This window comes from Microcaecilia unicolor, unplaced genomic scaffold (assembly GCF_901765095.1).
Source record: "Microcaecilia unicolor unplaced genomic scaffold, aMicUni1.1, whole genome shotgun sequence".
Classification (NCBI taxonomy): Eukaryota; Metazoa; Chordata; class Amphibia; order Gymnophiona; family Siphonopidae; genus Microcaecilia; species Microcaecilia unicolor.
The window spans coordinates 18,412-44,307 of NW_021963037.1; the positions used below are offsets into that span (position 1 = coordinate 18,412).

Sequence of the window (25,896 nt, forward strand, 5' to 3'; positions counted from 1 at the left end):
CTCTGGAAGATGCTCTAGTGTGTGGCCCCCAGCCCAGGACTGTCACTGCAGGGAACAGACTAAAGTTATGGGCTGAATTTAGGACCAGTGGATGCAGGATTCCAGAAAACAAACACTGCTGTGGTCCCCAGTCCAGGACCGTCACTGCAAGAACTAGACCAGTGTTCCCAAACCTGGTCCTGGAGGCACGCCAGGCAGTCAGGTTTTTAGAATACCCACAATAAATATTCAAGAGAGAGATCAGCATGCACTGCCTCCACTGAATGCAAATCTATCTCATAAATATTCATTGTGGATATCCTGAAAACCTGACTGGCTGGGGTGCCTCCAGGACCAGGTTTGGGAACCATTGGAATAGACTAACGTTATGGGCTGAATTTAGGACCAAGGGCTGTAGGATTCCAGAAGTCGCTCTGGTACGTGGCCCCCAGCTTAGGACTGTCACTGTAGGGACCAGACTAAAGTTATGGGCTGAATTTAGAAACAATAGTTGCAGGATTCTGGAAGAAGTTCTGGTGTGTGGTCCCCATCTCAGGACTGTCACTGCAGGGAACAGACTAAAGTTATGGGCTGAATTTAGGACCAGTGGATGCAGGATTCCAGAAAACAAACACTGCTGTGTGGTCCCCAGTCCAGGACCGTCACTGCAAGAACTAGACCAGTGTTCCCAAACCTGGTCCTGGAGGCACACCAGGCAGTCAGGTTTTTAGAATACCCACAATAAATATTCAAGAGAGAGATCAGCATGCACTGCCTCCACTGAATGCAAATCTATCTCATAATATTCATTGTGGATATCCTGAAAACCTGACTGGCTGGGGTGCCTCCAGGACCAGGTTTGGGAACCATTGGACTAGACTAACGTTATGGGCTGAATTTAGGACCAAGGGCTGTAGGATTCCAGAAGTCGCTCTGGTACGTGGCCCCCAGCTTAGGACTGTCACTGTAGGGACCAGACTAAAGTTATGGGCTGAATTTAGAAACAATAGTTGCAGGATTCTGGAAGAAGTTCTGGTGTGTGGTCCCCCTCAGGACTGTCACTGCAGGGAACAGACTAAAGTTATGGGCTGAATTTAGAAACAATAGTTGCAGGATTCTGGAAGACGTTCTGGTGTGTGGTCCCAGCTCAGGACCGTCACTGCAAGGACGAGACTAAAGTTGGGAGAAGATGAGAAAAAGGGGAGAAATATCCTGGGATAGTAGTGAACAAAGACTCATGGGATCCGATCCCTGTCCTGTGCCAGAAGGAGGGAAATGCCAGGTTATTAAAAAGCAATAATTACTAAATATTACATGCTTAAGGTCCGTAAAACTGTCTCTGAGCAATTCATAACTGCCATTTCCAGACAGCTGTTTATACAGGAAACAAAGACACACTGTGTACAGATGTTCTTTCTTCCTGAGGATCACAGATTGCCAAGTGTGTATTGAATAATGCAAAATACACTACAAAAGCCGACTTGTTCAAATATCATATTTTTTTTACATCCTACTTTTCTTAAGATGAACACCGAAAAGACTTTGAATGCCTTTCATTTTTCAAAGCCTAGCTGTGAAATTCAGTGTAAAAGTGAGTGTGTGTGAAGTTCTTAATTTCTAGACATTTTATGATCCTTTTGGGATGATACATTTCATGTATTTATTTATTTTTATTTTTGTTACTTTTGTACCCCGCGCTTTCCCACTCATGGCAGGCTCAATGCGGCTTACATGGCGCAATGAAGGGTTAAGTGACTTGCCCAGAGTCACAAGGAGCTGCCTGTGCCTGAAGTGGGAACTGAACTCAGTTCCTCAGTTCCCCAGGACCAAAGTCCTCCACCCTAACCCAGTGGCGTAGCCAGAAGTCAATTTTTGGGTGGGCCAACAGGTTGGATGGGTGGGCACTAGACAGTGGTTTGCTGGTAAATGTTTAACAACAGGCTCTCCCTGGTCCACCTCTGCGCCCCCCCCCCCCCCTCCACCTCCCCTCAAAATTGCAGAGCTGGCTATAGCCGGGGAGAGAGCCTGGGGGTGGAGGCAATGCATTACTCTCTCCAGGAAATAAAATTAAATGATCCCAGGTGCCAATCTAATTCATGTTTAATGTGGGATAAAATGCCATAAATAAGTAAATAAATATAAACTTTTAATGTTGAGCACCTGATTCTCAAAGTGGACATATTCCAAACACTATAATGAAAATAAAATGATTTTTTTTCTACCTTTGTTGTCTGGTGACTTTGTTTTTCTGATCATGCTGGCCCAGTATCCGATTCTGCTGCTAAAAGTCCTCTTAACTCCATTTCCAGGGCTTCCTTTCCATTTATTTCTTTCCTTTCCTCCTTTCTTCTTCATTTCTGCTCCTCCGCAGACTTGACTGTCCAGTGGATCCAGCTTCTGCCTGTTTTCTCCATCCATGTGCAGTTTTTCTCCTCTCTTCTTTTCCCTTCATATCATCTCCTTCCTCTCTCTTCCCTCCCCTCCATCCATGTCCAGAATTTCTTCTTTCTCCACTCCATCCATGTGCATCTCCTTCCTTCACGTCCATCCCATCTCCTCCACCCACCCATGTCCAGCAACCCTCCTCTCTCCCCTGCCCTCCCCTCCATGTCCAGCAATTTCTCCTCTCTCCCTGGGCCCTGTCCTCCCATCCATGGCCATCGATGCTCCTCTCTCCCCTTTGACCATCTCCCTCTCATTCCCTTTCCAGCACTCCTAGTCCCCCCTCTGTCTCTCCCTTACCCAGTCTCCTAAATTCCTCCCCCCATCTTTCACCCACTTCATTAGTCCCCCATTCTCCATACTCTGTACTCACCACCCCTCCCAATCCCATCCTTCCCTCTGCTCACCAACAATAAAGAAGTTAGAACGACAACGTGGACGCAGGCAGCAGCTCACAGGTTTGCTTCCTGTGATTTGAGTGAAGGCGACGGCTGCGCGGGGAGTAGAAAAAGATTTTCTAAATGGCTTCCAGTTCCTTCCCTCCTTCTCTAGTCGCAGCGGCGAACTGGCGCGGGCGCCCAGTAAAAGCATAAAGCAGCCAGGCTCTTCGACTCCGTCCGTCCTTCGCTTCCCTGCCTTCTCAGCGCGTCCCGCCCACCCGAAAGGAAATGACATCAGAGGAAGGCGGGACGCGCTGAGAAGGCAGGGAAGCGAAGGACGGACGGAGTCGAAGAGCCTGGCTGCTTTATGCTTTTACTGGTGCCGCCCGTGCCAGTTCGCCGCTGCGAGTCTGGAGCGATCAGATGAGCCAGAGCGGGTACTGTTTCTGCTGCAATGTGTGCGCTTGGGTGGGCGGCCTGAGCTGAAATTGGGTGGGCCTGGGCCCACCCAGGCCCACCCGTAGCTACGCCCCTGCCCTAACCACTAGGCCACTCCTCCACTTCATATCAATGCACAAACCAGAGAGCCTTCAGTTACAATGGATCAACTGCTCTGATGTCTATTCACTTACACTAAATTAATGCCTGTGCACCTTCACAGAAATCCTTGTCCAAATCCTAAAGCAGTATAACAAGGCAATATCGGCTTTGGATAATTCAATGGCAGTTGAAAATCCGACAAGAACAAGCATTTCTTTTGCTGCTTTTCCAGCCCGTTTGCTTCTTTTATCTCCTTTGGGCTTTTGGCTTTTGAAAGCCAGCCTCCCTTATGCTACAATGCCGTGAGCCTTCGTCTGCAAACCTGCTAGATCCAACTCAGGAAGCAAAGACAGATCCAATGCTAGCAGCAAATCTGAAAGACAGGAATCCAGCTCTACGTACCCTATTCATTACTGTCACGGTATGCACAAAACTAAGTCATCTGGAGACATTTTTTTGTTGAGAGAATCCACCAGCCCAGACCCAAGTTTAACAAACTTATTTGCTCTTGAGATCTTAACACAGACACTGCTCATTGTTTAAAACTGCCATGCAACAGCAAAGATATGCAAATTACACAATCAAGTACAGCTCATCAGGGCATACGCAGAAATCCAATTTACTAGTCCGTCAAAATTCTGATTTATCACCCCAAACTTTCTCAGTGACTGCCAGGCATTTCCCATTCATTTTTCTCATTGGTACAACAGAAAAAGCAATAAGCTTGGCTCTGCCACTATTGAACCATAAACACATTAGGTGCAACACGTAACACTCAACAAGGCTGCGACTTCTCCACAATCGTGTCAACCACAAGACACATGTAATAAAAGATGCACCAAAACTCACATGTGGAAAGCAAGCAAAATATGGTTTTCTAAAGTTGCTTTCATACTGCAACCGAACCCTGAGGGCATATCCAATACAAGGTTCTGAAAGCTCCTGGTACTATCACCCCAGCTCGAAGTCAGGGATGGTGAACTAAAAATCTAGGGGGTAATTCTCAAAAGGACGCCTAAAGTTAGATGCTGGGATGAAACAAGCTAAGCATGAATTCTATAGTGAGCATGCAATTGCGGTTAGTTTAGCAGAGTTTAAAAAGGGGTTGGACGGTTTCCTAAAGGACAAGTCCATAAACCGCTACTAAATGGACTTGGGAAAAATCCACAATTCCGAGAATAACATGTATAGAATGTTTGTACATTTGGGAAGCTTGCCAGGTGCCCTTGGCCTGGATTGGCCGCTGTCGTGGACAGGATGCTGGGCTCGATGGACCCTTGGTCTTTTCCCAGTATGGCATTACTTATGTACTTATTATAAAATACAAGCACAAGTCCGTATTTACACAACTAACTTTAGGCACTTAATCTAGCTCAATGGCTGGTGTTAAGTGCCTTTTGCAGGGCCTATGGACTCCTTACCTTGAAGGTCATGATGAGATGAGTGAAATGGAACTCGGCTTCCAGGTCCAGCTGCAAAGTTACATTTTCCAAGCCTAGAGATGAGATACCAAAAAAATGGATCAGCATTAAAAAGAACACAAAAGAAGATAGGAAGAATACACATTTATTTTCTTTGTCCTTTATGCAGAATATTACTCAAAGGTTGCGTAGAATAACAATAAATCATGAATTTCTGCCCTGGTAAATGCAACTACCCCACCCTCATGAAGCCTTCTCTCCAGTTGTCATCTGATCTTCATGCAGTCCTCTCTCCTCACCATCCCATTACTCTTCCCTTCCCTCCCCTCCCCACTCCCTCCCTCGTGCTCTTCTTCTGCCCTCCCCTACTTCCTCTTGTCCTCTTTCCCTCTTCTCCTCCTTCCAATTATATCACCCTTTGGATGAGAGTGCTAAACAAATTCATAAATAGTACCATAAAATGGGGACAAAACAGGCTCTACATAACAAAGGCACTATCCTATACTGTAAACCTGACTTTCTATTACACAGACTTTGGTTGGTGTCAGTTCTCATGCAGAGGCTCGTCCGTGGAACAGGCCTCAAGCACACTGCTGACACACCAAGCCTAACAGAGGCAAAAATAACTGTGAATAGCAACCTTGTTTACTGAGCTGGGGACACCATGGTCAAGAGAGAAACAGCTACGGTTAAAGACTGGTCTTTGGGCATGAAAGACATAATATCGGAAAACCCCAGATTTTAGCATGACTTTTCAAATCCTGAGGAAAAGGTACAAGAAGGGCTTAAAAAAAAAATCAGTGGTTCTGGCTGTTACCAGGTACAGTTCGCGCGAGAGCCATCGGTCTGCCAGGCGAGCTGGACACATAATGATGGCTCGTTGAACTAGCCTGCATGCTCACCTGCCTAGGGAGAGCTACTACTTGCTGACCAGCCTGCGGCCCCAGCTGATGTCTGACCGTCCCGGGAGGGAGACCACGTGCCCTGAGAGATCCTACAGTCCACCTGCCTCCTCCTACAACATCTTGAGTGAGACAGCTGTCTGTCATCAAGTCAGGTTACATTTGTATCTTTGTCTTAATGCCTTGGGAAGTCAGAAGAACTGATCAGTTCTAGGACTAGGGTCTTGTGCGTTATTTTTGCTATACCTAAATTCAAGGTTCTACCATCATTTTGGGTAATCCTGCATAAGTGCAGTGTCTCCGATTTATTTTTCCTATGATATCTGAGACTAGTGTCCTTTTCTTTCAGTGTTATTTTGGACTGTAATGAGTTTGGATCTGAAAGGAGGAAATTTATGACCTAACTAATTCCAGAGTGCTAAATTACCATGACTTGTCGTTTTTATACTTTCCCTCTTTGCCTGCTCTCTACCTGAGACACAGCAATTGTGACTAGTCCCCACAGTTACTACCAAAGAATTGTTCTTTCATTTGAGGCTGATTGAATGCTCCTACAGCCCCTTGTTCTCTCTAGATCAGGATTCACCAAGTGCCTCTTGGCTGGTTTCCCAGACTGAGCTTTACACCCACTCCAAACCATACAGAGTGTTACTTCCAGAACCCTCCTTCCCTTGTCTTGCTCTGCTCACTTCTCTCTGCTCTGTAAATCGTATTAGAACTCGGTTACACAGGAAATTTTGTTCAAGCCTCTACTCTTTGGGGGTTATTTTAGAAACATTTCCATGTAAATAGTGCCTTTTACATATGCAACTCACACATATGTGCAAATAGTAATCTAGAAAGTCCTTATTTACATGTGGAGATCCACAACACGCAGGCTTCAGTGGGCTGTAGTGTGAGTGGTGCTAAAATCTACATGTGCACTCCCCATTTCACAAAGGAAATACATATCTATGGGGGGGGGGGGGGGACCCATCCTTGTTGGGTTTTACATCAGCTCTGACTCACACACAGATTTTGAAAAAGTGCCTGTTTGGCCGGAACTTTAGGGATAAAGGGAGTCATTTTTTAGTTACCCCATTGTTTATTCAAGACTCCAAATGAAACCAAAGTAAAATTGTGAGCTCACTACTTAATTGGTGGCACGTCCATTTTACAAACATGCATGTGTAACAGTTACGTATGGTAGCGGTGCCACTTGCATGTGGAAGTTGCTGGGCTCATGCCACTCATGTTATCCACATGTATATTTGCAAACTGGCTGCTCCCAAGGCGTGTGCCAGGAATACATGTGTGCTCTGCGGCTATTTTAGAAAATGCTCTGCTTTGACAGAGCCTTTTCTGAAGTATCAAGGAACAGAACACCTCCTGACCTGGATGTCTTGATGTTTACGTTTTACATAAAATAGGCCTTCATATGTTCAAATCTATTCAGAGAACCACAGGGCTGAAAGACTTCCAGGTCATCTAGGTATCTTCTGCCTTCAGACCTGGTCTATGGCACCCACTTCATTCCTGATACCATCACCGAGCCTGCTCTTACATTCCTTCAGGTACTTTCCTGCCCTATGGACTTGACATTATTGTGCACAGAGAAACCCCTGCCCACTGTTAAACGTTTCCAAAAAACTGTAATGACTGGAGGCTCTTCCGTCCAAGACTGTATCTTGCCAGTACTCCATTCATGAAGGAAGAGGAGTTGCTTTGAAGGATGCAGCTGACATGGAAAGAGGAAGGGAGGACATCCGGACAGGGGAAAGAGAAGAGCAGAGACACAAAGGAGAGGGAAGGTATGCACAGGATGAGAAAGAGAAAAATCAGGGACCCTTGTAAGAAACTAAATAACTACAAATGTAAAAAGGAAAAAGTGCAAAAATGTCCTTATCCTTTGACAAAATTCCAGGAAGTGTAATGCGAAAAAACGGAGCCACCTACTATAACTGTTTCTCATACTCATTCAGCAGCTCCCATTATTACACCATTGAAAGCGGTGGAACCAGCTCACCAAAATGCCCTGCCTTATCTAAAGCCCGTCTATCTAAGGAATCATCCCTTTATCCACTAATGCTTTCCGGTGTCTTCTTAGCCACTTCAGGGACTATGTACCATGACTAATGGCATTTTTGTGACCAAAATAGATAAAATGGTCACTCAGGCTACTCAAACTTTGTATTTAATATTCAAGGTATACAGATTTCTTTTTTTAACAAATTACACTTTATGTGCATACATTGGCTGTCTAAATATCGCCCTCCTCGAAATGGCTGAATACTGTGCACACTTTTATCCACAAGTGATTGGCAGTGTGCACTAAAATTAAATCCTGTGCTGCCAGATTTTAAACAGCATCCTCTCCTCAGACCACCACTTACCTCAGTCGTATCTGTCCTCCCAGTGCCATTATATAATGGTGCTGTTCAGTCCAAGGTTGCCGCCATTTTTAATTATGAACTTTGACTTTGTGCTACTTTTGTCTTAGTACTGTCTAAGACTCTTCTGTAGGCATTCAGACCCTGACTTCACTGCCAAACTGCTGTGGACTCAACCCCAGGGGCATATGCAGACTTCAGCGGTAGGGGGGGCCAGAGGTGAGGGGGCACATTTTAGCACCCCACCCCCCCCCCCCCCCCCCCCCCCCCCCGCTGCCATTGCTGACACCCCCCATTGCAGACATCTCCCCCCCCCCGCCCTGCCATTGCCGACACCTCCAACAACTTTGACCCCCCCCCCCGCCCACAGTCGCCTACCATTGCTGGCGGGGGACCCCAACCCCCGCCAGCCGAAGTCTTCTTCCTTCGTTTGGTTTCTTGAGTCTGACGTCCTGCACGTGCACCGTGCGATCTGCAGGGCTTCGTTCTGTTTCTGTGATACGTGCAGGACGTCAGACTCAAGAAACCAAACGAAGGAAGAAGACTTCGGCTGGCGGGGGTTGGGGTCCCCCGCCAGCAAAGGTAGCAGACAGTGACGGCGGGTTAGGCGGGCGGGGGGGGGTGAGAGGGTCGTTGGTAGGGGGGTCCAGGGCCAGATCTGCGGGGGCCCTGGCCCCCGTGGCCCCATAGCAGCTACGCCCCTGCTCAACCCCCTGTGACATACCCAGGTGACATCACATGCTGCCTTTATCTGAAGGCCCTTCATGGTGTCTGCACCATGGCAGCGCATGCTGAAGAAGCTCCTGGGAAATCTTTTCATTATACAACCAGCTCTTTAGCTTCTACCTACTTCATGGCTTTTTTCACCTCTTTAACCTTACTCAGGGGTAGGTGGTGTGTAACTTTTCTTCTGGGTATACTGCCATATCCAAAGTCCATTCCTGTCCAATGGGGACACCACTTCATGAATTCATAACATCATTCAGAGTACCTAAGACCTAGATGTCTGGTTCTCTGTTTCTCCTGCCCCTGCCTTCTTTAACCCTTTTGCAGCCAATCCCATTAACCTATTCCATCTGCCTATCTCTGTTAAAAATTGTAGAACTATCTGGAAAAAAAACCACAACCATGTTCAATCTTTCTATACGATTCTCCTCCTCAATACTTAGTCTCATTGAAACCTGGCTGTGGAATGGAGAGAATGCTATCCTTTGACTTGTCTCCCTCCTTACTCTACCTTCTCTACATTCTTCAAGATGGGGGAGAAGGCAGCCTTGCTTGCTTCAGACCTTTTCCTGGGTACTGAACTTCCATCTATTAGTTTTTACTATCTTATCCACGAGTCCTTATTTGTGTTTGATCATCTCACACACTTCATATTCTTTTTTTATTACCCACCTTCTTCTGAGACCATTCTTCAGGACTCCCTATTTCTAACACTCTCTAAAGTTGTGTGCTATGCTAACCTCTTGCTCCTTCGCAACTCCAAGTTTCATGCTGATAACTCATCAAGTAGGCAAACACAGTGAAGGTGACACAGAAGATGCTGTAGGAAAAAACGTCCACCGGACTCAAAGAGTTCACATCAGAAGTTTTATTCAAAAATATGCAATGGTCTCGACACAAATCATGTTTCGGTCATGAGGGCCTGCCTGCCTCAGGAGTCCCTGTATAATGCTAAAGTAGAACCTCTCGGCATTCTATAGCATTTGAAAGAAATGACCGAGTATCTGGTAAAACAAACACAGGAGCGCACACTTCTAGATGGCTCTGCGATGTGATATACCAATCTGTTGAACTTTTGGCCTCATTTTTCAAAGAGAAGGACGACCATCTTTTGACACAAATCGGAAGATGGACGTCCTTCTCACAGGGTCGTCCAAATCAGTATAATCGAAAGACGATTTTGGATGTCCCCAACTGCTTTCCGTTGCAGGGACAGCCAAAGTTCAAGGCGGTGTGTCGGAGGCGTAGCAAAGGTGGGACTTGGGCGTGCCTAACACATGGACGTCCTCGACCCATAATGGAAAAAAAGGGCGTCCCTGACGAACACTTAGACGACTTTACCTGGTCGTGTTTTTCTTAGACCAAGGCACAAAAGATGCCCGAAATGACCAGATGACCACCGGAGAGAATTGGAGGACCTCCGTTACTCCCCCAGTGATCATTAAACCCTCCCACCCTCAAAAAACATCTTTCAAAATATTGATTGCCAGCCTCTATGCCAGCCTCAGATATCATACTCAGGTCCATCACAGAAGTGCAGGTACCTGGAGCAGTTTTAGTGGGTGCAGTACACTTCAGGCAGGCGGACCCAGGCCCATCCCCTTCCCTACCTGTTACGTTTGTAGAGGAAACAGTGAGCCCTCCAAAACCCACTGTACCCACATCTAGGTGCCCCCCTTCACCCATAAGGGCTATGGTAGTGGTGTTCATTGTGGATAGTGGGTTTTAGGGGGGGTTTGGGGGAAGAAGCAGACAAGGTAAGGGAGCTATGTTCCTAGAAGCATTTTATGAAGTCCACAGCAGTGCCCCCTAGGGTGCCTGGCTGGTGTCCTGGCATGTCAGGGAGACCAATGCACTACAAATGCTGGCTCCTCTCATAACCAAAGGGCTTGCATTTGGTCGTTTCTGAGATGGGCGTCCTTGGTTTCCATTATCACCGAAAATCAGAAACGACCAAGTCTAGGGACGACCATCTCTAAGGATGACCAAAATTTCAAGAGTTGGGCGTCCCCCATCGTATTATCAAAAGGAAAATGGACGTCCATCTTGTTTCGATAATACGGGTTTCCCCGCCCTTCCATCGGGACGTTTTGCGAGGACGTCCTCAACAAAACTTGGGTGTCCCTTTCGATTATGCCCCTCTTTGTCAGCTAATGACATAACAAAGACCACTTGATAACCACAGGCATTTGTATACTGCAGATCAATAGAATACATATTCAAATTATACACAGTGGAAATGAGGGTTATATCCTGGAAGACAAAAAGTCATTTATAATAGGTCCCTCAATTTTGTATCCATGTTTCCATAAGAAATGCAAACCTAACCTGAATGTCTCCAATCAGATCATTTATCAAAAAAGTTTTATTCCGTACCAATTTGACATTTAAGTAGTAACATGGAACAGGCAGATACTGATCAATACATTTTATTTTGTGTTTTCCATAGCACATCAGCCAAAGAGGACAGACCTAATAGAATCCCTTCCAATAATTACCTCAGTTTGTATGGGAACCATTTAAAGTGTAATCAACTTAACATTGAGCTTTAATAAAAATCACTGATTTACTCTTAATTTGACGAATACTCCCCCTGTAATACTGGAATTGGGAAACCATTGGATCCCAAGGTGAGATAATCATTGTAAATACCCTTATTATGCATGTTAAAAATGAAATTAGCCATTCCATTTTTACAAAACTAACTAGAAAAAATTAAAAAAATAAAGACTCTTGACTAATGGGGTCCTTTTACTAAGCTCCTTAGTGCACCCTTATGTGAGTTTTCCCCACACGCTAAAGTCATTTTTACCACAGCCATAAAATGGCCAATTTTCTATTTTTTTGTATTAATGGCCATGTGCTAATGCTGTTGCTAGGGCATGGCTATTTACAAAAAAATCACGCATGAGAACTTACCGCCACCCATTTTGCAAACAATAAGGAACCAAGCGGTATTCCTGTGTTAACCAGTTAGGGTGCACTAATATAGACGCACTAACTTTAGTGCAGGAATACCCACTTTCCACCTTTACATGCCCCCTTAAAAAAAAAAAAAAAATTTAGTGCATGGTTAACGCACACACATTCGGCAATTACCGCAGGACTCCTGTGTGCATCCTGCAGTATGCCATTTTAAGCTGCAATGGGAACATGTTAGCGCCTAACACAGCTCCGATTCTCCTAAACACACTCATGGAAACACTTGAAAGACATGCTCAAAGGGGAGCTCAGAGGGGCATGCCCCTTTGCAGCGTTCCACCAGCGGGGTGCCGCAGGACTGAAGATATCACCTCTGGATTTAGGGCTCACTTGACCCAAGGGGAAAAAATGCTGACTGCTGTCCCCGTTGATGAATATCAGCACAGGTAATGCTACACAGTATTAGTATTATTCTGTGCATTTCTCATTAGTCCAGCACTTTAATCTGTTCCAGCAAATTATTCCCTTGGCTACTCATTCCTGCTGACTTTTCTTTCAGCCATCCCCCTTCAAGAAAGCCAGAAAAAAGAGTGGGTCCTGTACGCTTGTATTGAAAAGAAGAAACAGGCATGAAATCCTCACTAATGCTGACTGCCGGAGGATGAGCTAACCCTTTACTCCTCCTTAAACCTGGTATTAAAGCTTCAGTGATTAAAAAAAAACAAACAAACCACCTTGTGCTGAGCCTTGGGTCATTTGCACACTTCTTTACATCTGGTTTTAATAGCTAATGTTTTCATTACCATGAGATTTAATTCTTTGTTGTATTCTACAGTCATCAATAAAAATGAGCTGTGTGCTGATGTTAGTGCAAGTCTTTGCGCACAGGCCAAGATGCACTAAAAAATCATTAAAGCCCTTCCCTTCCCGATTCCCTTAGCGAATCCGTAAGGAACGGGCATGCATCAAGGAAAAGGAATGCAAATGAGCTGCTCGTTGTAGCTCACTTGCATTCTCTATTCCATCGGTAAACAGTCGGCTGGTCGAGAATGCGCAGAGCAGCCAAGCGTTATGCTGGCTGCTCTGCGCATGCCAAATACGCCTCTGTGCTGCCTGAAAGGAAGACGCCGCGCCGCTCACCCCCTCCACGGCCTGCTGCAGGAAGGCTCCAATGCGGCTCAATCGTAGCAGAAGAGTGCAGTTGAGGACGTCCATCCAAAAAGACGTCCTTTTTTTATGCCCCCCCCCCCCAATAATAAAAATGTCCTTTTTGGATATGCTTCACTCAGCTGAGAAACCTTGAAGTCTCTGAGCCAATCACAATGCGTTTACGTCAGACAGGGGCAGGCCCAGCAGCAAAGGAGACGCGAAGACAGTGAAGATGCAACAACTTGGCGTTCTTCTTGCCCGTGCAGCTGGTCCCTGGTCCTGGAGGCACCCCAGCCAGTCAGGCTTTCAAGAAATCCACAATTAATATTCATGAGAGAGATTTGCATGCAGTGGACGCAGCACATGCAAATCTCTCCCATGAATATTCATTGTGGATATCCTGAAGCCTGACTAGCTGGGGTGCCTCCAGGACCAGGTTTGGGAACTCCTTGCTAAGTAGTTGGTATGGACTGGCAGGCTACATAGACCATATGTTTTTCATCTGCTGTCAAATTTCATTTTTTTAAACCAGATGAGAGGATTCTGTCTAATATTAGTTCTCATGCTCAGTGAACAAAGAGCTCCTCATGCAGCCATAATAAAGAAGAAACCCATAAAAAGCAGGCAAAGATTACGTTTATTAGCTCTGAAAATTACAGGTACACCAGCTACGTACCATTCTCTGACTGCCACCACATATCAGACGGTTAGGAGCAAATGTCGTCACCACATTTTCAATCTGATGGCTGTCTGTGTTGAAAACTTCATCATAGGGCTCCATAGAATTGCAAGTAAAACACTTTTTCTCCTCCTGAAATGACAGAACATAAGGGCTAGGTGGGTACGGGGAGAGTGGCCTAGTGGTTAGGGTGGTGGACTTTGGTCCTGGGGAACTGAGTTCGATTCCCACTTCAGGCAACAGGCAGCTCCTTATGACTCTGGGCAACTCACTTAACCCTCCATTGCCCCATGTAAGCCGCATTGAGCCTGCCATGAGTGGAAAGCGCGGGGTACAAATGTAACAAAAAATAATAAATACTATTGGAGATTCTACATGGAATGCTGCTATTCCACTAGCAACATTCCATGTAGAAGGCTGTGCAGGCTTCTGTTTCTGTGAGACTCACAGAAGCAGAAGCCTGCGCGGCCACATTGGTGATCTGCAAGGGCCGACTTCTACATGGAATGTTTAGTGGTTTAGTGGAATAGCAACATTCCATGTAGAATCTCAAATAGTAGCCACAGTGGAGGAGTGGTCTAGTGGTTAGGGTGGTGGACTTTGGTCCTGGGGAACTGAGGAACTGAGTTCGATTCCCACTTCAGGCACAGGCAGCTCCTTGTGACTTTGGGCAAGTCACTTAACCCCTCCATTGCCCCAGGTACAAATAAGTACCTGTATACAATATGTAAGCCGCACTGAGCCTACCATGAGTGGAAAGCGCGAGGTACAAATATAACAAATATATATATATATATAGATATAAATACGAGGCTCACATATCTACAGTGCAGAAAGAAAGATAAACAGACCCTGACCAAATACATGAAATGTGCCTGTCTCGGGTTGGAGGGATTTTTGTATTAAAAAATGTGAAACATTCCTGAAGGTACAAGAATGGAAGCAAGCAACCATCAACTAGCTTTATCTGTCCTTGGTAACTGGCTCTCAATATTGACTGAATTATGTGACAGTAACTCCAAGGCCTAGACTTTAACCCCTATTGTTTGGTAATACATTCTAACTATTTATGCATGAAGCCATCTACATGAGTACGTGTCTTTATGTCATTAAAATTATCAGACACTATCCTCCACCCTTAATCCTGCTCAGAGCATTGAGATGGGCTTGGTACCATTCAGGTGGCATTTTTGTCTTTCAGCTGGTTGTTCATGATATTTACCCCTCTTGGGCAATGCTGACTTTCTTCCTGGCCAACTGGATGCCTGTTTTACGGATTATCGAGGCCTTAGCAGGCTCCCAAGATGTAGTAGATGAAGATGGTGAGGATGGCCCAGTCCTCCTCTCCAATAACGAACTCCAGTGTGAATATGATATTCCCCACAGTCCTGGTACCCCTAATATGTAGCTGCATCATTTTGCTTCCACCTTACTTAGAACTTTTCACAGAACTTTTGAAGAATCAGATTTTGATGATGCTTGGTCTCTTCCAGCGGCGACCAAGGGACTTTTGCACCATCACTATACCACCCTTTTAAAACCTGAGGCCTCCATCCGCTATATAAGGTGATAGCTCTCTAGAACACATCAATAATTCCTGCACTCAGCTCCGCAGTTGGGGAAAGGTGTTCGGTTACAAGAACGTCGCTATAAGTTTCTTTTGCAAATGTATATCCACCTATGCCAAGCTTGGAAATGGGATTTCCCATAGATGGATCCTGTATGAAATGTGGCACACCAGAAGCCTCTTATAAACACTGCTCATTTGGGACTGCACTCCTATTATCGCTTTTGGCAGATGGTTTGGACCCATTTGGCATGGTGTATCAGTGTTCTTTGCAGGACACACCTCAGATATGCTTACTAGATGGTGACCATGATCCGTGAAGGGACCCGAGTCTCTGGACATTTTCTATGCAAGGCTTCCTTGGTCGCTAAGTGCTGTATTATGATTCAGTGGATTCATTCTGGAGCTCCCACTTTGGCTCAGTGGCAAAGTCAATACGTGTGAATTACTGCGGATGGAGAGACTCACTATAGACACACGTAGTCGTCTATTTAAGCGACAATTTCCTAAACTAAGGACTCCTTTTCTGAACACCCTTAGTACACAGGTTCGTTCAGTTGTGCTGAATAATTCGGAACTTAACCATCATATGAGTTTCAAGGAGTCTATTTTGATACTGTTGATCTGTAGCTCCTGTCTTTGTTTTGGGGTGGGGGGGGGGGGTTGTTTCTTGTATGGTATAGCTTTCGCTAAGACATTTTCCGGTATGTACCTAACTCAAAGAAATTTCAATAAAGATATTTTCAAATAGAATTGTCAGACATGAAGTTACTGATCCCACTGCCAGCACTCCCTATACAGCTGCAAGAATTTCGAAAGAGCTTTGGTTAATCTGACTCTGGATATGACATAATGCAAGAACAGATTCCCAGGACCCATGCTGACCTGGTCTGAACCACAGCATACCTGATGTTCTTTGCCCAATAGGACAGCTTTCCTAAGGCTGAGCTCCAAAGGACTTTAATGGGCAGCTGGGAGTTTTCCATGGACTTGAGAGAGGAAAAACTGGGTTCCTGCCAGAGAGAGGCTCTGTTCCTCAAGGTCAGTGTCAGCTTCAGGAGTCTGTCAGCAATACTAATTAGAAGAATAGAGTCCAGCATGCAGCAAACAGTGACAGGAGATGCAAGGGAAGCATCCCCCTCCACCCTCCTGCTGGCTGCTCTCAGAGATAAGAACACCGAGGAGTCTGCTTAGGGCATTTATTTATTTAGGGGTCCTTTTACAAAGATGCGCTACCTTTTTAGTGCACGATAAAAATAAGCACGTGCGAAACGTTAGAGATGCCCATATATTTCCATGGGTGTCTCTAGCGTTTAGCACACGCTAATCATTAGCACGCACTAAAAACGCTAGTGCGTCTTATAAAATAACCTCTTATTTAGATTTTTGCTCACACCTTTTCAGTAGTAGCTCAAGGTGAGTTACGTTCAGTAGACAGGGTATGAGACTGAAAATGATGGTACCTGAGGCAGACAGGCTTATCTGCAGGACAGAATGCAACAAGGAGTGTGTGACTAAGGACAGAAAAAATGTGGGGGGGGGGGGGGGGGGGGAACACTGGTCTACAAGCAAAAATTGTTGTTTGGCTGGAGCCAAGGAAGCTACAGAAGCAGAGTTCATACCACACCCAATGGCCAGAAGCAGGACCCAAACTGACTGACAAAATCAGCAGTCAGAAAGCTAACGGGGCAAGTCTATAAATTGGCACCTCAGCTTAGGTGCCCCAATGCAGTACACTTGGCACCAAGATTCCATCATAGAATTTAGCATATGTATTTTATTTATTTATTTAGATTTTGCTCACACCTTTTTCCGTAGTAGCTCAAGGTGAATTACATTCAGTTACTCTGGATATTTCTCTGTCCCAGGAGGGCTCACAATCTAAGTTTGTACCTGAGGCAATGGAGGGTTAAGTGACTTGCCCAAGATCACAAGAAGCAGCAGTGGGATTTGAACCGGCCACCTCTGGATTGCAAGACCGGTGCTCTAACCGCTAGGCTACTCCTCCACTAGCAGTGTTCTATGTAGAAGCCTGCCCAGGACGTCAAACTCACAGAAACAGAAGCCTGCGCAGTCGCATTGCTGATCTGCAAGGGCAGGCTTCTACATGGAATGTTCCTAGTGGAATAGCAACATTCATTCCATGTAGAATCTCAACTAGTAGCAACATTCCAGAATCTCCAATAGTAGCAACAGCAACATTCTATGTAGAATCTCAAATAGTAGCAACAGAATCTCAAATAGTACCAACATTCCATGTAGAACCTCAAATATTTATTTAGATTTTGCTCACACCTTTTTCAGTAGTAGCTCAAGGTGAGTTACATTCAGGTACTCTGGATATTTCTCTGTCCCAGGAGGGCTCACAATCTAAGTTTGTGCCTGAGGCAATGGAGGGTTAAGTGACTTGCCCAAGATCACAAGGAGCAGCAATGGGATTTGAAACCGGCCACCTCTGGATTGCAAGACAGGTGCTCTAACCACTAGGCCACTCCTCCACTTCACATAGGCACTATCTTATAGAATAATGCCTAGTACACATAACTGCTTATCAATTAATGGCACGTTTGACACACATAAAAGGTGCATACTTCTAGGCGCCAGTTTACAGAACTGCCCCATCAATGAGTAACTGAGACAGAAAGACTGGGCCGAGTTGGGTGGGATATACAATAAGGGAAAGATCCGCGGTTAGTAGTAAATCTCGGCCCACAGTGCTTCATCGGGGGGGGGGGGGGGGCACTCCCTGGAACTTTCAGGCTTCTGGTCTTAATTTGACTGTAAAATCTCTGCAACTTGTCTTGCTTAAGGTTTACTGAATTCATTTTAAGGGCTTTTGTAATCACTACTGCATAACAGACCACACAATCTCCCTACAGAACTGCTGGTTTCAATCCATTCATATAAAACTGGCTGTTTCTACCCAGACTAAAGGTTTCTTCTCATTTGGACATGTAACAAAACTTAAGTAGGAATCACATCTCCCTCCACTGACCTCCGATCTCTGATCTCTTTTCCTAGCAGACGCTTCACTGAGTTTACAGCCACATGGAGTGGAGGCGTAGCTGTTTAGAGTGGACGAGCAGAGAACCATGGAATCCTAGCTAAATTCCCACTGCAGTTCCTTGTGATCCTCTACAAGTCAGTTAACCCTCCATTGTCTCAGGCCTTATCTGCAGCAGGTCAGTTAACCCTTTCTTGCAATGGCCTTATTTGGCAGATATGCTGCCATTTTCAGGAGTAAGTGGGCTCTGAACTTAGAAGTGGGAAGGGGGCCCACTTGGGCCATTGATGTAGGTTTTTTATGGGAGGAGGGCAAAGAAAGTCAGGAGTTCAGCCTATGTTTTATCTACTTTCCTGTTGAAGTGCTGCAGTCAATCCCTTCTCGCACACTGACAGGAAGGGAGATTATTTACTCAGGAAGCAGCATCTTACCCACTGTGGTGTGCACTGTTTATTCTGTCAGTGCACACTTTTTAATACTGTGGCAATCTGCATTATATTTACTTACAGCACTGGGAAGCAACATGTTTGCAATACACTTGCATTAGGAACTTTATTATTATTTATTATTTGTTACATTTGTATCCCACATTTTCAAACCTATTTGCAGGCTCAATGTGAAGCTCTAATGCAAGGTAACTGCATCAGCTCCATAAACTTTAAGCCCTCTGAGGACAGGTAGCAACACTGAGGCCCAGATGCACAAAACCTAACGAGCCCACAACTTGTGTTTTAAACTGGTTCCAGCCAGTTTAAAACGCAAGTAGTTCACCCCGGGGCATGCACTAAGGGCATTTTCCCTGCCACGGTAGCAGGCAACGAAAACGGAATGCAAATGATTGAAAAGCTATTATAATGAGCTGCACTACCGTTGCAGCCCATTATAATGAGATGCACTACCGTTTTTCCGATTCCCTTACCGTAGGAACCCTAACGAGATGTCTGACCTCTTGTTAGGGCTCCTAGTGAGGGAATCGGAAAGGAAAAGGGCCCCCAAAAAAGGTAAAAAAGAAAAAAGCAGGGAGCGCATGTGAGGGGCGTCCTTTAAGGACGTACTCTCCCTGCGCTTCTGAGAGACGTCTTTTTTTTTTTTTGCAGTTTTTTGTTCTGCCGGCAGCTCGTGTTTTTTTCCCCCTTCTTGAGAGTCTTCGCCACGCCACTTATCCCTCCACAGTGAAATTTTTCTATTTTCCTGGTTGCCGGAGAATCGGGACGTCCCTTTAGATTAGGCTCCTCTTCCTGGTCTCTTCAGCCAATCAGAGCGCGTTTCGCTGACAACAGCCAGCTAAGCCCGCTTTGATTGGCTGAAGAGACCAGGAAGAGGAGCCTAATCTAAAGGGTAGGTCCCGATTCTCCGACTCAGGTACCGAAGGACTAGAGAATGCAAGTGAGCTACAACGAGTAGCTCATTTGCATTCCCTATCGTTGATGCATTCCCGTTCCCTACCGATTCGCTATTGAATCGGTAGGGAACGGGAATTACCAATGTCTTTCATGCATCTGGGCCTGAATACCTGAATGTTCCTTGCCTTAGGCTACTACTGAAATACACATGTGCTAAACCCCAAACCCCTTCCCTTCCTCTAAAAGCATTTTCATATCTCCAGCTTAATATATATGCAGTCTCTGTTGCAGTAGAATGAAGCTTCTATTCAGCTAAGACCTCTACATGGAAACGCCCAAAATAAGCTCACTGTTTTTTTTTCTTTAACACGGAACAGCCCTAAATTTGGGAAATATTTTTAATTGCAGCCCAGCTTCACATCAGGAAATAGTCTAGACAGCCGTATGTGAAACCAGCAGAGAATAAAGAGAGCTCAGAGTGTAACATTTTTCCTTGCAAACACCCCATGTCCACAGGATGGGCTGAAAACCAACCTCAACACTTCCTTTTCAACAATTTACAGGGACCCTAATTACTAAGCCTTTTTCCGTAGATACAAAACAGAAGAAACCCGTTACTAATAAGGTCTTAGATGTTCTGGACTTTGGTCAGGTTACCCAACACTGATTTAGAAACGTGTGCACAGTTTTGTGGAATTCACTGTGACACCAATTTCACAGGCTTCCACACCAGCACGATTCACTACAAAGCCTTTCTCATTAAAGCAAGCTAATGAATACCTAGTCTTGGCAAGGCTGACAGGCTGGTGAATTACTGCCCTGGGCTGTGGTTTCAAAAGGGCTATGGAACACATATTTGATAACCTAAAGGGCTTCCTCCCCTTGGGAGCTCATCTGTGGGCTAAAGCCAAACAGCTAGAGAGGAAACCCAGCAGGAATGCAACTGCAAACTGTTTAAATGATTCCCCCTCCCCCCACCTCTTCCACACTCTGGAAACATACCTGCATCTTCTCTCTCTAATGGTAATTAGGATTGCCTAGGACATAAAAGACTATCTAAACCAGACCTGCTTTCACCCCAGTGCATGCACAGACTTGTAGGTCTGAATGTGTCCCAACTGACCACAAACTGAACTAGAAAAACCCCGAAAATGTCAGACTCTGTATGCAGTGCAAGACTGGAAAAACAGAAATGCTTTTCCCCCTTTACATAAGTACATAAGTAGTGCCATACTGGGAAAGACCAAAGGTCCATCTAGCCCAGCATCCTGTCACCGACAGTGGCCAATCCAGGTCAAGGGCACCTGGCACGCTCCCCAAACGTAAAAACATTCCAGACAGTTATACCTAAAAATGCGGAATTTTTCCAAGTCCATTTAATAGCGGTCTATGGACTTGTCCTTTAGGAATCTATCTAACCCCTTTTTAAACTCCGTCAAGCTAACCGCCCGTACCACGTTCTCCGGCAACGAATTCCAGAGTCTCATTACACGTTGGGTGAAGAAAACATTTTCTTCTCCGATTCGTTTTAAATTTACCACACTGTAGCTTCAACTCATGCCCTCTAGTCCTAGTATTTTTGGATAGCGTGAACAGTCGCTTCACATCCACCCGATCCATTCCACTCATTATTTTATACACTTCTATCATATCTCCCCTCAGCCGTCTCTTCTCCAAGCTGAAAAGCCTAGCCTTCTCAGCCTCTCTTCGTAGGAAAGTCGTCCCATCCCCACTATCATTTTCGTCGCCCTTCGCTGTACCTTTTCCAATTCTACTATATCTTTTTGAGATACGGAGACCAGTACTGAACACAATACTCCAGTGCAAGATAAGGAAGAAATAAAAGCAGTATTCAGACAAGTTTATTGACAACATGGGCCAGATATTCAAAAGGGTTTAACTGGGCAGGAGAGGCGCCCAGGGCTGCCGAGAGGGGGGGCAGGGGGGACAAAACTCCCCGGGCGGGCCCGGATCCGCAGTCCCCTCACCCACCCCCTCCGTCCACCACCGGGCTGGGCCCCCTGAATTCAAATCATAGCGCCTCACCTCGACCTCACTCTGTGTGAAAGAAGCACAGCAGGCGGCAGTCTGCAGATCGGCTCCCTTCGGGGCTTCCCTCCCTGTGTCCCGCCCTCGTCTAACATAACTTGCGCGAGGGCAGGGACACAGGAAGGGAAGGCCGAAAGGGAGGTGATCTGCAGACTGCCGCTGCTGTGCTTCTTTCACACGGAGCGAGGTCGAGGTTAGGCGCTATGATTTGAATTCAGGGGAGCCCAGCCCGGTGGTGGATGGAGGGGTCGGCGACGACAACGACCTCGGGGGGCGGCGGCGGCGGCCTTGCCCCGGGCCCAGCCCAGTCTCTCGGCGGCCCTGGAGGTGCCTCTCCGGTTAAACACTGCTGAGATGGTCATCATCCAATATTCAAGGAGAATATTGGCAGTCTGTGAAGAGAAAAACTGTTTCAGCAAAAAATTAAAACATTTAATGGTTCAGAATGTTTGGGCAACTACCGTAATTTACCCCAGACAAAGGTCACGGACCGAAACGCCAGCGACTGTTTGATGTGAGCATCAGAGTCGTTTACTCAGCTTATATAAGTTGCTAGCACGGTGGTGCAAAGAGCAGTTTCAAGCTAAGTAGTCACTGTTTTTCATTCTTTTAAAATTTATAAGGAATTTGGTCACTGCATCTCAAAAAAGATATAGTGGAATCAGAAAATGTACAGAGAAGAGCCGAAGAAAATGATAAAGGCGATGGAACGACTTCTTTATGAGGCAAGGCTAAAGCGGCTAGGGCTCTTCAGCTTGGAGAAAAGACGGCTGAGGGGAGATATGATAGAGGTCTATAAAATAATGAGTGGAGTGGAATGGAAAGGGTAGACGTGAATCATTTGCTTACTCTTTCGAACAATACTAGGACCAGGGGGCATGCGATGAAGCTACAAAGTAGTAAATTTAATACGAATCAGAGAAACTTCACTCAGCATGTAATTAAACTCTGGAATTCATTGCCAGAGAATGTAGTAAAGGCGGTTAGCTTGGCGGGGTTTAAAAAGGGCTGGGTGGCATCCTAAAGGAAAAGTCTATAGACCATTATTAAATTGACTTGGGGAAAATCCACTGCTTATTTCTGGGATAAGCAGCATAAAATGCATTGTACTGTTTTGAGATCTTGCCAGGTGCTTGTGACCTGGATTGACCACAGTTGGAAACAGGATGCTGGGCTTGATGGACCTTCAGTCTGTCCAGCATGGCAATACTTATCCTACATAATAAAATGCACCTCCAACATTCTGAAGCTGACTGCATGGCTGAGGCATTCCTGCTCTCTGTATCCATCTCCTGAATTGACATCACGTACTTCTGGGTTCGTCACAAGCAGAAGTGACCAACCAGATGAGGTTTCTCGGCTTCAGAATGTTGGGGGTGCATTCTATTAAACAGAATTGGTCAGTTCCTTGAAGCACAGCCAGAGCTCAGCATCCTGCACAGTAATGCTCAGACACCAGAGAGAGAGCGGGGGGGGGGGCGGCTGACACCAGAGAGAAGGAGGGAGGAGGGCCTGACACGCGAGAGAGGGGGGGAGGTATCTCTGTCACACACACTCTCTCTCTCACACACTCTCTCTCTCACAGTCAATGTCTTTCTCTCTCTCTCACTCTCACACACTGTCTCACACACTCTATGTCTCACACTGTATCACATTCACTCTCTATGTGTCACACAGTCACTCACACACTCTCTTGGTCTCATATACTCAGTCTCACAGAGAGTCTGTCTCACACACACTCTCTTTCTCGCACACACTGTATCTGTGTGAAACACACTCTCTCTCACACTGTGTCTCACATACGCACTTGCACACAGTCTCTCTCTCACAGACACACTCGCAACCAGACTCACTCTCTCTCTCACACACACACTCGCACATTCACTCTCTCTCTCACACACACTCACTCTCACATACACTCTCTCAAACATACACACTCTGAGGAAAACCTTGCTAGCGCCCATTTCATTTGTGTCATAAACGGGCCTTTTTTTACTAGTGTACTTATATTTTTGTGATGTTTAATAAAAATTGGTTACAATTAGGTTGGACACTATGGCAAGTGATTACTGAATTGAATTAAGCTTTGATATATAATAGCTGTGCACTATAAGAAATCTTACAGCTTGTATTATATTTATCTGATGCCGCTGTCTTTTTTTTTTTTTTTTTTACATATTTCTTATATACTTTATTGTTGTGGATGATTAAATTTACACTTGTTTCTTATATTTATTGCTTTTTCAGGGTCTGCCCTCCTTTTCAAACTTTTCCTTCCCTTTTTGCCTGTTTATTATTCATCATCCAATATTCAGCAACGTTTATAAAAGCCTGTGTTGCCGCTGAATATTGCCTATGACGGCTGCAGTCTGGGGGTGGAGCTTGGGTGGAGCCAGCACTTAATTGGTTTGCCATGACTTTCAGTCTGCTAACAGGTTAAGTAAGCACATAAAGTCAGGACAGCAAAAAGGCTATCCACTCTATCCACTGAGATAACCGGGCAGTGGACTGAGTATCAGCCAGTGCCCAGTTAACTTCAGGGTGACTGCAGTTACCTGGATATTCAATGTCGGAGCCTGGACCTGGCCCAGCACTGAATATCTGGGCTTAATTCAGCCCATGGCTGTCAGCAGCTTAAAAATCCCTGACAATCAAGGTCTGAATATTGCCCCCCCATTTTTTATGAGTTGCCAAAGTGGTACAATAAGGAGTTATAAGGGGGGGGGGGATCTTACACAAGTGACAATAAGATTAAATTATAGTGTACAGAAAAGAAAAAGAGGACAAGTCTCAGGGTCTGTGGCCGGTCAGGTCACATTTCTTGCCTTGTGGCAGGAAGCAACATATTTGGCAGGCTTAGCTGTTGTTTTTCCTGTTTCACCCAGGATTATACAGAGTTTTTCCTGCTCATTCTTATGGGACATAAGCTCTCCAAATGAAATTAGTTTTGCACATACCATGACAAAAATGAACCTCACTCAGAAGTCCAGTGGGAAGTCTTTGGATTTTCTCTCTCAGCTTTGAAATAGGTGCACTTCTGATACCTTAGCTTTTATACCAACTACTAGAGCTTAGGGCAACAGTGCCATAAATAATAATTTAAGAAATACAGAAGGTGATTTTGGAAAGGCATTCTGGACCAAACTCTATGGCGCCAAAAAAAATTGGCACCGAACAAAACTGTGCCTAGGAGTATTCTATAAACTTCACCTAAAGTTAGGCACAGTTTATAGAATATGCCTAGTGGCCATCCCCGCAACTAAAATGTAGGTGCGTCCATTTACGCCAAGTTAAAACCTTGTGTAAATACCTGCACATAACTTTTAGGAATGCCCACGACCTGCCCATGGCCCTCCCGTAGCCACACCCCCTTTAGAGATCTGGGCAGTAGAATTTACGCTCAGCACTTTATAAAATACGCTTAGCAAGTTATGCTCATAAATTCTAATTAGTGCTGATAATTGCTTGTTAGTGGCCAATTATGCCGATTGGCATGTTAATTAAGTTATGCATGCAATTTGGCTGTACAGCCAAAATTGCACTCGTAACTCTTGTCGCCATATATATAATCCAGTGATCTGTGTGTAAGACTTAGCTATGCAAAATTTGTCATACATGTTGGGAGTGATTCCTATATAAAGGAGCTATTGGCGGGAATAGAGTTGGGAGGTGTTTTGGTGTGGACACATATACTTTGTAAGTACACATGTATAATCGGCAGACATATATGTTTACACCTTATCTGGAGCAGACACAAACATACACATGGACTGCTATCTTTGGCTGCATGTATCATAGCAAAGCAGCCTGTTTATTTGGATTTTGCTCAAACCTTTTACAGTAGTAGCTGAAGGTGAGTTGCATTCAGGTTACACTGGGTATTTCTCTGTCCCTGAAGGGCTCACACTCTAATTTTGTAGTTGAGCCAATAGAGGGTTCAGTGACTTGCCCAAGATCACAAGTAGCAGCAGTGAGATTTGAACTGGCCACCTCCGGGTGTCAAGACTGGTGCTCCTCCACTCCTCTTTCAGCCCCATCCTGCAGCCAAGTTCTAACCTTGCCCCCATTGCATTCTACATAGTTACCAAAAAATATAATTCTGCCTGACAAGTTGTACTGCTAAATGTTTAGCCATTACATCTGGCTGTTGCCCTACTGACTACTCCAAACAGAAATGTTCTAACCTAAAATCATTATCTATATAAAAGCAGTCTCATAAAAGTGCGTTTAGAATATTTCCTAAATGTTAGAGGGTTAGGTAGTAACTTCCTTAGGTAAAATCTTCCAAAGATAAACCTACTGCAGAAAACATTTCTCTCTGCATTGAAAATAATCCATCTTCTAGCAGGAGGAGAATTTAAGGAGGAGGCAGTCCTGGCCAGAACAATGTCTTCTGCCAGGGGTAACAATCAATCACCAAGGTA

At 45.3% G+C, this 25,896-nt stretch overlaps 1 protein-coding gene across 1 annotated transcript in view; it reads right to left on the bottom strand.

Moving 5' to 3' along the window:
- Positions 1 to 20,277, bottom strand: part of LOC115458810 (laminin subunit beta-1-like) — a gene marked incomplete at its 3' end in the record, with an annotated part of 33,303 nt that extends 13,026 nt beyond the window's left edge. The window contains 4 exon segments of the mRNA XM_030188623.1: positions 4,763 to 4,836; positions 13,507 to 13,530; positions 13,533 to 13,641; positions 20,125 to 20,277. Coding sequence (XP_030044483.1) covers positions 4,763 to 4,836; positions 13,507 to 13,530; positions 13,533 to 13,641; positions 20,125 to 20,277 — 360 coding nt within the window.
- Positions 20,278 to 25,896: the final 5,619 nt, after the last annotated feature.